The 9831-nt window shown below is 49.7% G+C and overlaps 1 protein-coding gene across 1 annotated transcript; it reads left to right on the forward strand.

The window, feature by feature from the left end:
* Window positions 1-1759: 1759 nt before the first annotated feature.
* On the forward strand, window positions 1760-6929 carry Hasp (Hig-anchoring scaffold protein). Its single transcript, XM_014356057.3, has 4 exons — window positions 1760-2878; window positions 3600-3730; window positions 3939-4179; window positions 4296-6929. The coding sequence occupies exons 1-4, from the start codon at window positions 2038-2040 to the stop codon at window positions 6680-6682; spliced, it is 3600 nt and encodes a 1199-aa protein (XP_014211543.2). The 5' UTR covers window positions 1760-2037; the 3' UTR covers window positions 6683-6929.
* Window positions 6930-9831: the final 2902 nt, after the last annotated feature.

Raw genomic sequence — 9831 nt, forward strand, 5'->3', positions numbered from 1 at the left:
TAAGACAAATGAAGACGCGTCCTGGCGAGCGACACGAGGGTATTTATTTACCGGGTGCGGAGGCATTCGAAAGGGATCGGTGATGCACGCCGAGTACAATCATGTATAGGCGGGAGAAGAAGAAGCACCACCGCGGCCTTCGAGCTCCGATTGATTACGATCGTTACGCGAACAATGCCAGAGCCGCACTCGGGCGACCTAACGACGCCACTGCGTCATGGAAGAAGCACGAGTAGAAGCAGGGAAAGGGGAGAGGGGGGAGGGTGGAGGACAAACGATGGCGACGACGACTAACAAGAGCCGGGAATGTCTCCGATGAAAATTGATCCCCTTGTGGCAGCTATACCTCACACGTATATATACCCACGCGACTCTGCGTACATGTGTATCCATGTATACACGCGTACAAGAGAACGAGATGAGTTATCCGATCTGGGGAACTGGTAGTTATACGTACCTCGCCCATTAAACATCCGAACCGCGGTGCAATGTACCATCGGTTTGCTGCTCATTAGACCCGGTGGATAAACTTTCGAGACAATATCGCAAACAGTGCACACACACACACTCGAATTCATTATCGGTGATACATCGTATACGTTGATGCACGAATTTAGGACAACTATTTCGCTGGACATTTATGGAATCGCCTTTATTTGCATCGAGTATCCGTGTACGCGAACCCACACGCGAGACGAAAATAAAAGAGCGCTAATCTTCCGGGCCTACTTGCTCATCCATCAAAAGGACGGGTTTTCTCGAATGAATCTTGGCTTATGGCTCGCGTGGCCGATTGAAAAGGGAATCCCGGCCCGTTTGTCAAAAGTCAAACAATATGCCTTTGTTCTTTTGTATCCGTGCAGTGGTTTAACGAAAATAACAAAACCTGTATGTATTATATACGTACTGCGTCCCTGCACATGATCAAACAGCTTTGTACCTATACTTACCAGCGAGACTGCACATTTTTTTCAGCGAGCCGATGAAAATCACGGGAAAAGCCCTTAGTATTTATATAGCTATAAATAAGTACATTGTCCCCATTGCAGCTTCTCTTGATTTTGCTTACCATAAACATACGTATGATACCTGCGCTAAGCGTAAGGCTTGCTTCCGAGTGAGCTCTTCAATTTTTCAACTTGAACGCGTTTTGTTAGTTTTCAGGCTCGCAATGCGAAGCGTCAAGTTGACTTCCAAGCCGACCCCTCTTTTTGTCCCCCACGTCTAAAATATGCACATCTTTTCTCGACACCAGCTTACTCGGGGGGGGGGGGAGAGTATGTTCAAAGTTTGATGTATTACCATCTTGGCGAGATTAAAGCTTAAAAAAACTCCTCCCGGCCTCTTTTTCTCCGCTGCCTCTGCGAGCTTTTCTCATCCCCTGCATACCCATAATACCTTTGAATTAATTATGAACGGACAAGCTGCACCTAAAGTCTCTCTGTGCAGATTTCGCGAAAAACATCAGCACGAGTGTGCGCATGTACCTATATAGCTCTGGGGGAAGGGGGCAACGACACCACGAGCTTTTCACCTTATCGCCGGCGTCGTAGCGTTCCCAAGGGTGGCACGGAGACCGGGGCGTACAATGGCAGCTCCTCCCAACCCCCCCCCCCAAACGCGGCGCCGCCATCTGACGGATGCTGCGCATAACAGGGAGGAGAGGGTGACGGGATCCGCGCGCGTATCGAACTGCAGCCCCGGATGCGCGAGCCCGGCTGCGCCAATGCCCCCGAATCCAGCAGTAGCCGAAAGCTCCGAGCCCTGAAAGTAGCGTCGGTGACGACAGCCGAGCTGCGGCACACAGTGGATAGTTGTATCCAAACGCGCGAAAAAATCCGGTGGGGAGTGCCCAGTACCTACTCGCAACCACAACAACGAGAGCCAGTATAGTGGTCGATCGAGCCCGTCCCTGCCTCCGGGATGCGGAGCTGGCGCCCGGAGCACCAACATGTAGACGGACGCTCCGAGAGACCCGATAACGCCCAGACGGCAGCGGTTGAGCGAGCGCCGAAACTATAGGTTATCCGAGGCAGGATGCGGGCCAAGAGAGCGACGTTCGCCCTAACGGGCTTGTTCCTCCTGGCGCTGTGCCTCCTCCTGGTCGACCCGTCCGAGTCCAAGCTGCTGCAGCAGCAACAGCTCGAGAACCACGAGCCCCAGCAGCAGCATCTGGCCGATGGCGATGACGAGGAGGACGAGGAGGATGACGAGGACGAGTTCGACGACGAGAGCAACAGCAGTTACCCGTCGAAGCCGGAGATAGACGACGACGGCCGGGTGTACAAGAACCCGCGCAACTCCCCGTCGGCCCAGTGCCCGCGGGACGAGCTCCAGGCCGAGATACTCGGGCAAAAGTGCCTGCGCAAGTGCTCGACGGACGAGGATTGCAAGAGCAAGAAGAAAAAGTGCCGTTGCGACGGGATATGCGGCATGTCGTGCATCAAGCCGGAGCGCGAGTGCCCCGAGCTTATGGACATCGAGCGGGGCGTTATGTCGGTGGGGGGCCGGTACTTTGGGGACCGGGTCAATTATAGCTGCGACCCAGGTTACCACCTGGTCGGGTTGGGGGAGCGCGCCTGTCGGGCGGACGGCCGTTGGACGGGGGTGACGCCGAGCTGCAAGGCAGACCCGAAGAGCTATTGCTCGCCCCCGAGCAAGCTGCCCAACGCCCGGCACAACGCCCTACCCGACCAGATGAGCTTCGACCTCGACAGCGTCGTCCAGTACTATTGCGAGCACGGCTACGAGACGAAAGGCTCCCCCAAGGCCAAGTGCTTGGCGCCCGCTGGCGAGGCCAACTGGTATGGCCCGGACATCATCTGCGAGCCCAAGAACTGCGAGCCCCCGTCCGACATTCCCAACGGCTGGCACGCCGGTATAACACAACACGTTACACATTTATCGTCTTTATTTCATTGTAACCCTTACCATCTCTATCAATTTATCTTTTTTTTTTCTTTTTTTTTCTTTTTCTTTTTTTTTTTTTTTTTTTTTTTTTCTCACATTTCCCAACGCTAGCTCACTTTTATAGGTTATTTATATTTTGCACGCTGGCATCCATCGTTTCTATTTTCGTAATTAGAACATTCCATCACGTAGAGCAGAACTGATTTGTCGATTACCGCGGTGGCATGTATATTATATACATATCCTTGAGAAGCTATTTTTCGTTCAAGTTTCCGATGCTCCTAGCGAATGGTATAGCAGAGTACAATTCATGCATGACTTTGTACATATTCAAATGTGCGCGTTTTATAGAAAAAATCAACTTAGCTCCCTTTTTTTTTTTTAACTTGAAAATTAAGTAGCAGTACTGCTACTACAAAAATTGTACAAATCTAAGCCAGAAACAATTTCTCTGAATTAGCTGTTTTGATTGTTTCTTCGACAAAAACAATCAAAATTTCAACCAACTTTTTATTTTAAAATAACTACACCCTCATGATAATGTATTATAAAAATATAATCGGAACTGTCATTTTACCTATATGATTTCCATAGTTTTTAGTAGACATTTTCATACGATATTTTTGGTATACTGTACATTTACGGACGACACAAGATTATTTGTGGTAAAGATAACTTTTTTTTTTAAGGCGAGTGTTATAGGTACAATTGCCACGTCGCGTATCACTGCGCCGACAGTTACGAGTTGGTCGGGAAATCTGAAAAAATTTGTGTCGCCGACGGCTCATGGATCCCAGCGGAACTTCCAAAATGTGTGGAGGTTGATTATTTTATTTAATCTTTAATCATAAGAAAGAAAAAAAAACTGCCGACTTTTCAAACATTTAATAAAAAAAAATGTAGTCAACATGTATAGTATTTGGCAATGAAACGTTCATCCGCAATATTGGTATATCGAGTAAAGGGGTAGCATGGGGTGGGGGTGTAGCGAAAACAGGACAGAAAAACTGCCACGGCCGGGTTTGCAGGTGACGTCGGTCCAGTGCACGAACCCCGAGCACCCGGTCAACGGCAAGGCCATCTTCACCTCCGTCTCCTACAACGCCGTCGTGTCCTACGAGTGCAAGACGGGCTACACCATCGTGGGCATGTCGACCCGACGATGCGGCGCCGACGGCAAGTGGACGGGCCACGCGCCCATCTGCAAGGAGATAGACTGCGGCTCGCCCGGCGTCCTCTACAACGGCTGGATAGACAACATTGAAAATGGTAAAAAAAAAAACCGACACCAAATCTCCCACCCCTTCCCGTGTAGTGAAGCAGAAAAAAAAAAAAAAAAAAAAAAATAGAGAAATTGAGAGTGGGCGCGCTCGCGGTGGTTGCAGGGACGAGGATGGGCGCGAGCCTGATATTCCGGTGCAACGAGCGCATGAAGCTCGAGGGCCACAGCTCGAGCCTCTGCCAGCTGGACGGCAAGTGGAGCTACCCGGTGCCCCAGTGCCTGGCCCCGTGCGTCCTGCCCGACATACCGCGGGGCCACGTGTACGTCCAGGCGTCGGCCAACTCGAGCGAGCACCACTACATAAACAACGTGACGGTGGCCGAGCACGGCAAACAGCTGGCGGTCGAGTGCTCGGCCGATTACGAGTTCGTGGCCAGTCCCGAGAGCCCGGTCGTCTGCAACAACGGGACCTGGTCCGTGATGCCCGCGTGCTCGCCGGCCCGGTGCAAGCTCATGCCCAGGGCACCCCGCAACGGCATGGTCATAGCACCAAAGACCGAGCACGGCATGCGCGCCGTATTCAAGTGCAAGGACGGCTTCGAGATGGTGGGCGGGGGACCGTACAACACCTCCTTCTCCGTCGAGTGCCAATACGGCAATTGGACCGGTGATCCGCCCCACTGCGTCGAGGTATACTGCCCGTTCCCGGGCTACGTGCAGAACGGCAAGGTACTGCTGGTCGGCAACATGGGCGTTTACGATTATCGGCCCTACGTCAAGCGAATCGTCAACAACAAGCAGATCATGTACGACTGCGACAAGGGCTATTACCTGAGCGAGGGCCCACCCGGGGCGACCTGTATCGGTGGCTCCTGGAGCCCCAAGGAGCTGCCCAAGTGCACCCTCGGCCAGCACCCGCGCATACGCTGGAACAGGCGCCGCCGACGCCGCCGACGAAGATCCGCCCCCACCGACGACCCGTCGCTTTCCACCTCCCCGTTGTCCACGTCGACCCCGTCGTCGCCACCGAGGAAGACCGGCGAGAGCGTGGTTCTGGCGTATCGGAGGTTCATCGACTTTTTCCGCAGGATCGGCAAGAAATTGCTCGAGCTCGAGATGGAGAGGAGCCACGAGACCCTGGTGCGAGTCGACAAGGAGGCAGCCAAGCAGGAGCTGGAGGAGGAAGAGAGGCGAAGGAAGGCTAGAAACCATCGACCCTCGAATCGCACCGTCGCTCACGTGGTCCTCGGCATAGTCAACACCACGGGCGAAAATGGCCACGGTGCCACCAGGCGGGAGCGCTCCAGGGACGAGAGGATGATGGACTTTCTGAGGGTCGTGTACCGTAAGCTACAACGAATCGACTCGCGGCACAACGCGACCAACAGCGACACGAACGTCACGATGCACGAGCTCCTCAACGTGATGAGCAAGAACCTCTTTCACGTGGATCTGGCCGAGCCCAAGAAGAACACCAGCAGCAGGAGCAGCAGCAGCAGCAGTAACTCGGTAGCCAAGGGCCACGAGAATTACGAGGCCAGAGTCCAGAGGGAGTTCAACAAGCTCAAGCGGGAGTTCGAGAGGATCATGAAGTTCTACAACAAGTCCCTGCGCTGGAGCGAGAAGCACTTGCGCAAGGACTTGCGGAAAAAGAAGAGGAAGAGGAAGAAGAAGACGATGACTACGACTACGGCCACCGGCCACGATAGCTACGACGGTGACGTAGACGTAGCCACCAGTACCCTTACCACCAGCACCGACAAGTCAAACAAGACAAAGGAGCACCAGCACCACCATGGACAGCAGCAGCATAGGTCACCCAACTACTACAAGGGCTTTTACGAGTTCGTCAACGATTACGTGACGCAGAAGCTGACGGTTCTCGAGGCGCAGAACGCAACGGAGGAACTCATCAGGAAGATGAAGATCGACAAGCCATCGGCGCGGAACGGCACGATGTTCACCATCGGCGAGATATACGCGTTCTTCAAACATATCATAGAGGCCAAGATGAACGATAAAAGTAATAACGATTCGTCGTCGAAGCCGAGCGAGTCACCGACGCCACCGTCGCCCACCACAACGACTGCAGCCATCCCGAGGAGCTCCCCCACAACGGGCGACGATGACTCGACAAAGACGCCGAGCTACCACCAGCAGCATCTGTCGGAGAACGAGATACCCTCGCTGGAGTCGGAGGATAACCAGCCGAAGCAGCGCAACAAGCGCATCCGGAACACATCCACGAGATCGCCCCCCACATCGGTGACCGACTCGGCTGTTGGGCGGAAGCTCCTGTCCGTGAACCATTTGCTGCTGGGTGACGACGAGCAAGTGCAGCCGAGACGCCCGAAACGCTTCCTCCGACCCTTGTCCTTCGAACAACTGGATAATCAAACGTTTCTCAAGAATTCGTACGTGGACGCCTTGGAGGACAAGTACAGGGCGAACCTCAAGCGTTCCATCGAGCAATCCGTTCAGAACAATCAGCGCATAGCGCCAGAGGCAGCCATCCAAGTACTGCCCCGCCAGAGACGCCTCCGCCAGTGAGAGCAGCATCAAATCGATTTCATTGTGATACTATAGGGAATTTATCGGTTATCAATCGATCATTAAACAACAATGCCAACAACAACAACAACAACTGATTTTATGCAATTATACACGTAATAATTATTATTATCATCATCATTATACACTGATAGTTAATCTGTTTATCTCTGCGGCGATATCCGCACTGTAACGTAACGTGTATCATCTCACGTTTTTTGACGATAAATAAATTTTTTCCATACTTACTCCAAAACTTATTATTGTTTTTTTTTTTTTTTTTTTTTCATACATTTCATATGCACTTGCGTTTTTTTCTTCTTTTTGCTTTCTCTAAATGCATAAATTATTCGTAAGTCCGTAGTATACTATTTTTTAAACTCGCGCACTTACTTTTCATTTCTTCATTTACCGAGTCATCCTGAAATATACTGTACAAAAAAAAAAAAAAAAAAAAAAAAAGAAAAGAAAAAGAAAAGAAAAAAAAAAGAAAAAACTGTTCCTTGGAAACATGAAGGAAAATTAAAGTGCCCGGAGTGTCGAGCTTACCGGGAAGTGTAAACCAAAGAAACGAAATAAAAAGTTTTTTCCACAATCTCAACTGCGGCACGTAACTATGTATAACGTCATTAAAATCTTACATAGCACTCAAAGAAGCCGCGCGAAGATGTACCTACGCATGCATGGATAATTAAACGTTGGCACATATGTATAAGAGCCACGGCAACATTAATGACGGATTTTGCGCTGCCAGCAGTCGCGCTGAGTTTACCCCCGTTTGTACTTCAAGAAGGCGTCGTTGCCAAGTGGAAGGGATAATACGACTTTTTTGGAAATGAAATATCTTTGCATCGTGTAAATTAATACTATATCCTGCAATCCCTTTTATTCCATTCCAAAGTCTATTTTTGGTAAAATTAACAATTAGATAATGTATGATCACAACTGTGGCCATTGGTCACCCGCTTGCAGAGTTACAGAGATCTCCGGATATCTCTTTTTCTTTTTTTCGTATCTCTCTGTAACCAAATTTCTATACCCATCTAAGTATTTGCCTGTCTTTTCCTCGCTCCGCTCAGTTGCACTGCTACTCGAACGGCTCTTTGAGCCGAGACTTTGCCCGGATCCATACGAAAGTGGATACGTAATGCGTCCCTTTTTCGCGCCCCCACCCCGTCTTTCTTTATCTCGCTTCCGGGCTCTTTATGCGCAGCAGAAGCACTCGGGGCCCGAGTTTCATGCGAGCCGCGTGTCTTCTCTATCTCTCTCTCTCTCTATCTATCTATATATATATATATATATATATATATATATATATATATATATGTATATATAGGTACACGCGCATCGCGAAAAATGTAAGACATGCGATTTTCCCGAATAATACGAGGATGAGAAGCGAGAAGGGCCCGGAGTTTCGAATCGTCTTGCATTTGCACTTGAGTGCTTCTTTTGAGAGACGCTTTGACGAGTACGTACTATGCGCGCCCTACAACCTACGGTGCACAGAGAACGAAAGAAAGATGCGGTTGGCGAGATTTTTCCGGTAAAAGCCCCAGTTTCCCTCGGCGAGAAAATCGTGCCATGTCCAGGTATGACCTACGATTTTTATTAAATGTTCAATTTCATCTCCCTTCTTCCGCCCCTTCGTATCTTATACCTGCCAACGCAAGTGCCCTTACGACAGCTCTCTGATGTATCAGCCGTGCATGTGGGAATCGATTTTTCACATCAATGTGTGTACTTACGTGACACGTACACGAGCTATTTTGTATGATTCATACGGTTAGGAGCCCTTCAAAATTGAAAATTTTCCTTTGCCAATAGTAATATCATTTTTATCCTTCGTGCAGCCCAGAAATGACGATGACAATTTTTATCGAAATAAAATGAATGAGGTTATTCAAACTAGTTTCACGAGCAATTTTTTTCGCGCGTTTAAGTAAAAATTCACGAAACTGCAACAAAAATTGCTTTGTTTCTTCAAGGCTTTTCGAATCGCTTTATTGTCTTCAAAGGTGAAAATGTGGTAAAACTTTGCAAAGTGCGTTAAACAGTTACAAAAGCTCCAGAAAATTGTTCAAGTTTTGTCGTTCATTTTAAAAGCCTTGGGGGGGGAGAAAAAAAACTTCCCACTACGTCCAGGTCGAAGGAGATAAATATTTAATTCACTGAAAGCCGACGAGGTCGCACGTATGCATCAGGTGCGGGACACTTGCGCCAGGGTCCCTCGGGTGTGAGTTGCGGAGGCGCCCAATAATATAAACATAAACAGAGGGGGTTCGCGGTTATTGGCCAGCTCGCAGGCAAAACAACCCGGGTAGTCATATCAGGCGCAGGTGACGAAGCCAGGCGGATCCTCGGAGTAATCCACCGAAGAGCATCTGGTGCGCACGAGTGGAGTACACGTATGGGGGCACTTCTTCGGAGAAAGCCAGAGATTCAGCGATTGCAGTCGTCAAGGTCGTCACTGGTGGTCCTCTCCGGCAGGGGCGGTCACGAGGTTCCGTAATCAGCCTCCGCTCAAACATTACCACGAGCCTCGCTCTCTACTTCCATTGTGCTTATATATATATATATATTATCCCGACCCCTGCATGTTGTGCTGATGTATATGTAGGCCCACGGCTCTGTCGAGCGTGGATTCGCTCGGACGTGACGGGGATCATTTTGGGGGCAAAAAATCTCCACCGAGTCAAACGGGGGGATCTGCCTTTTTTCAGCGAGGAAGCCGAGCGAGAACAAAGGGTAACGAACGTGGGCTCGAGCGGGTGTGAAACCCAATCATTATTACGAGGGAGGTTTTATCGTTGCGGGTCCTTCCTGGTACGGAGCGCCGTTATACCGATGGCGCGCTTTCAACTACCTTATTATTTCGGACCATTGCGTGGCTTCGCTCGACACTTTTTCACCGGCGTACCCTTTTCTCGTTTTTTTTTTTTTATTCCGGTTTTTTTTTTTTTTTTCCACACTATGCGATGGAGGCAAGTATTTAATTTCACCATCTATGAACTTGAATGAAAAATGAGTGACGCTTTGACACGTTTAAGCTTCGAGAAAAAACAATGAAACAGGAAAATATTTAAAACAATTGATTTTGTCTTTGGGTGAGTAATCAAAGTAAAACTACATTCGGCCAAATAATTACC

This window comes from Copidosoma floridanum, unplaced genomic scaffold, assembly GCF_036245765.1.
Source record: "Copidosoma floridanum isolate Cflo_tuat_1 unplaced genomic scaffold, Cflo_Japanese_pri ptg000030l, whole genome shotgun sequence".
Classification (NCBI taxonomy): domain Eukaryota; kingdom Metazoa; phylum Arthropoda; class Insecta; order Hymenoptera; family Encyrtidae; genus Copidosoma; species Copidosoma floridanum.

Coding starts and splice junctions, on each gene's coding strand:
- Hasp (XM_014356057.3), top strand. CDS start 2,038: ATGCGGGCCAAGAGAGCGACGTTCGCCCTAACGGGCTTGTTCCTCCTG. Junction 2,879..3,599: donor TCCCAACGGCTGGCACGCCG/GTATAACACAAC, acceptor TTTTTTTTTAAG/GCGAGTGTTATAGGTACAAT. Junction 4,180..4,295: donor GATAGACAACATTGAAAATG/GTAAAAAAAAAA, acceptor CGGTGGTTGCAG/GGACGAGGATGGGCGCGAGC.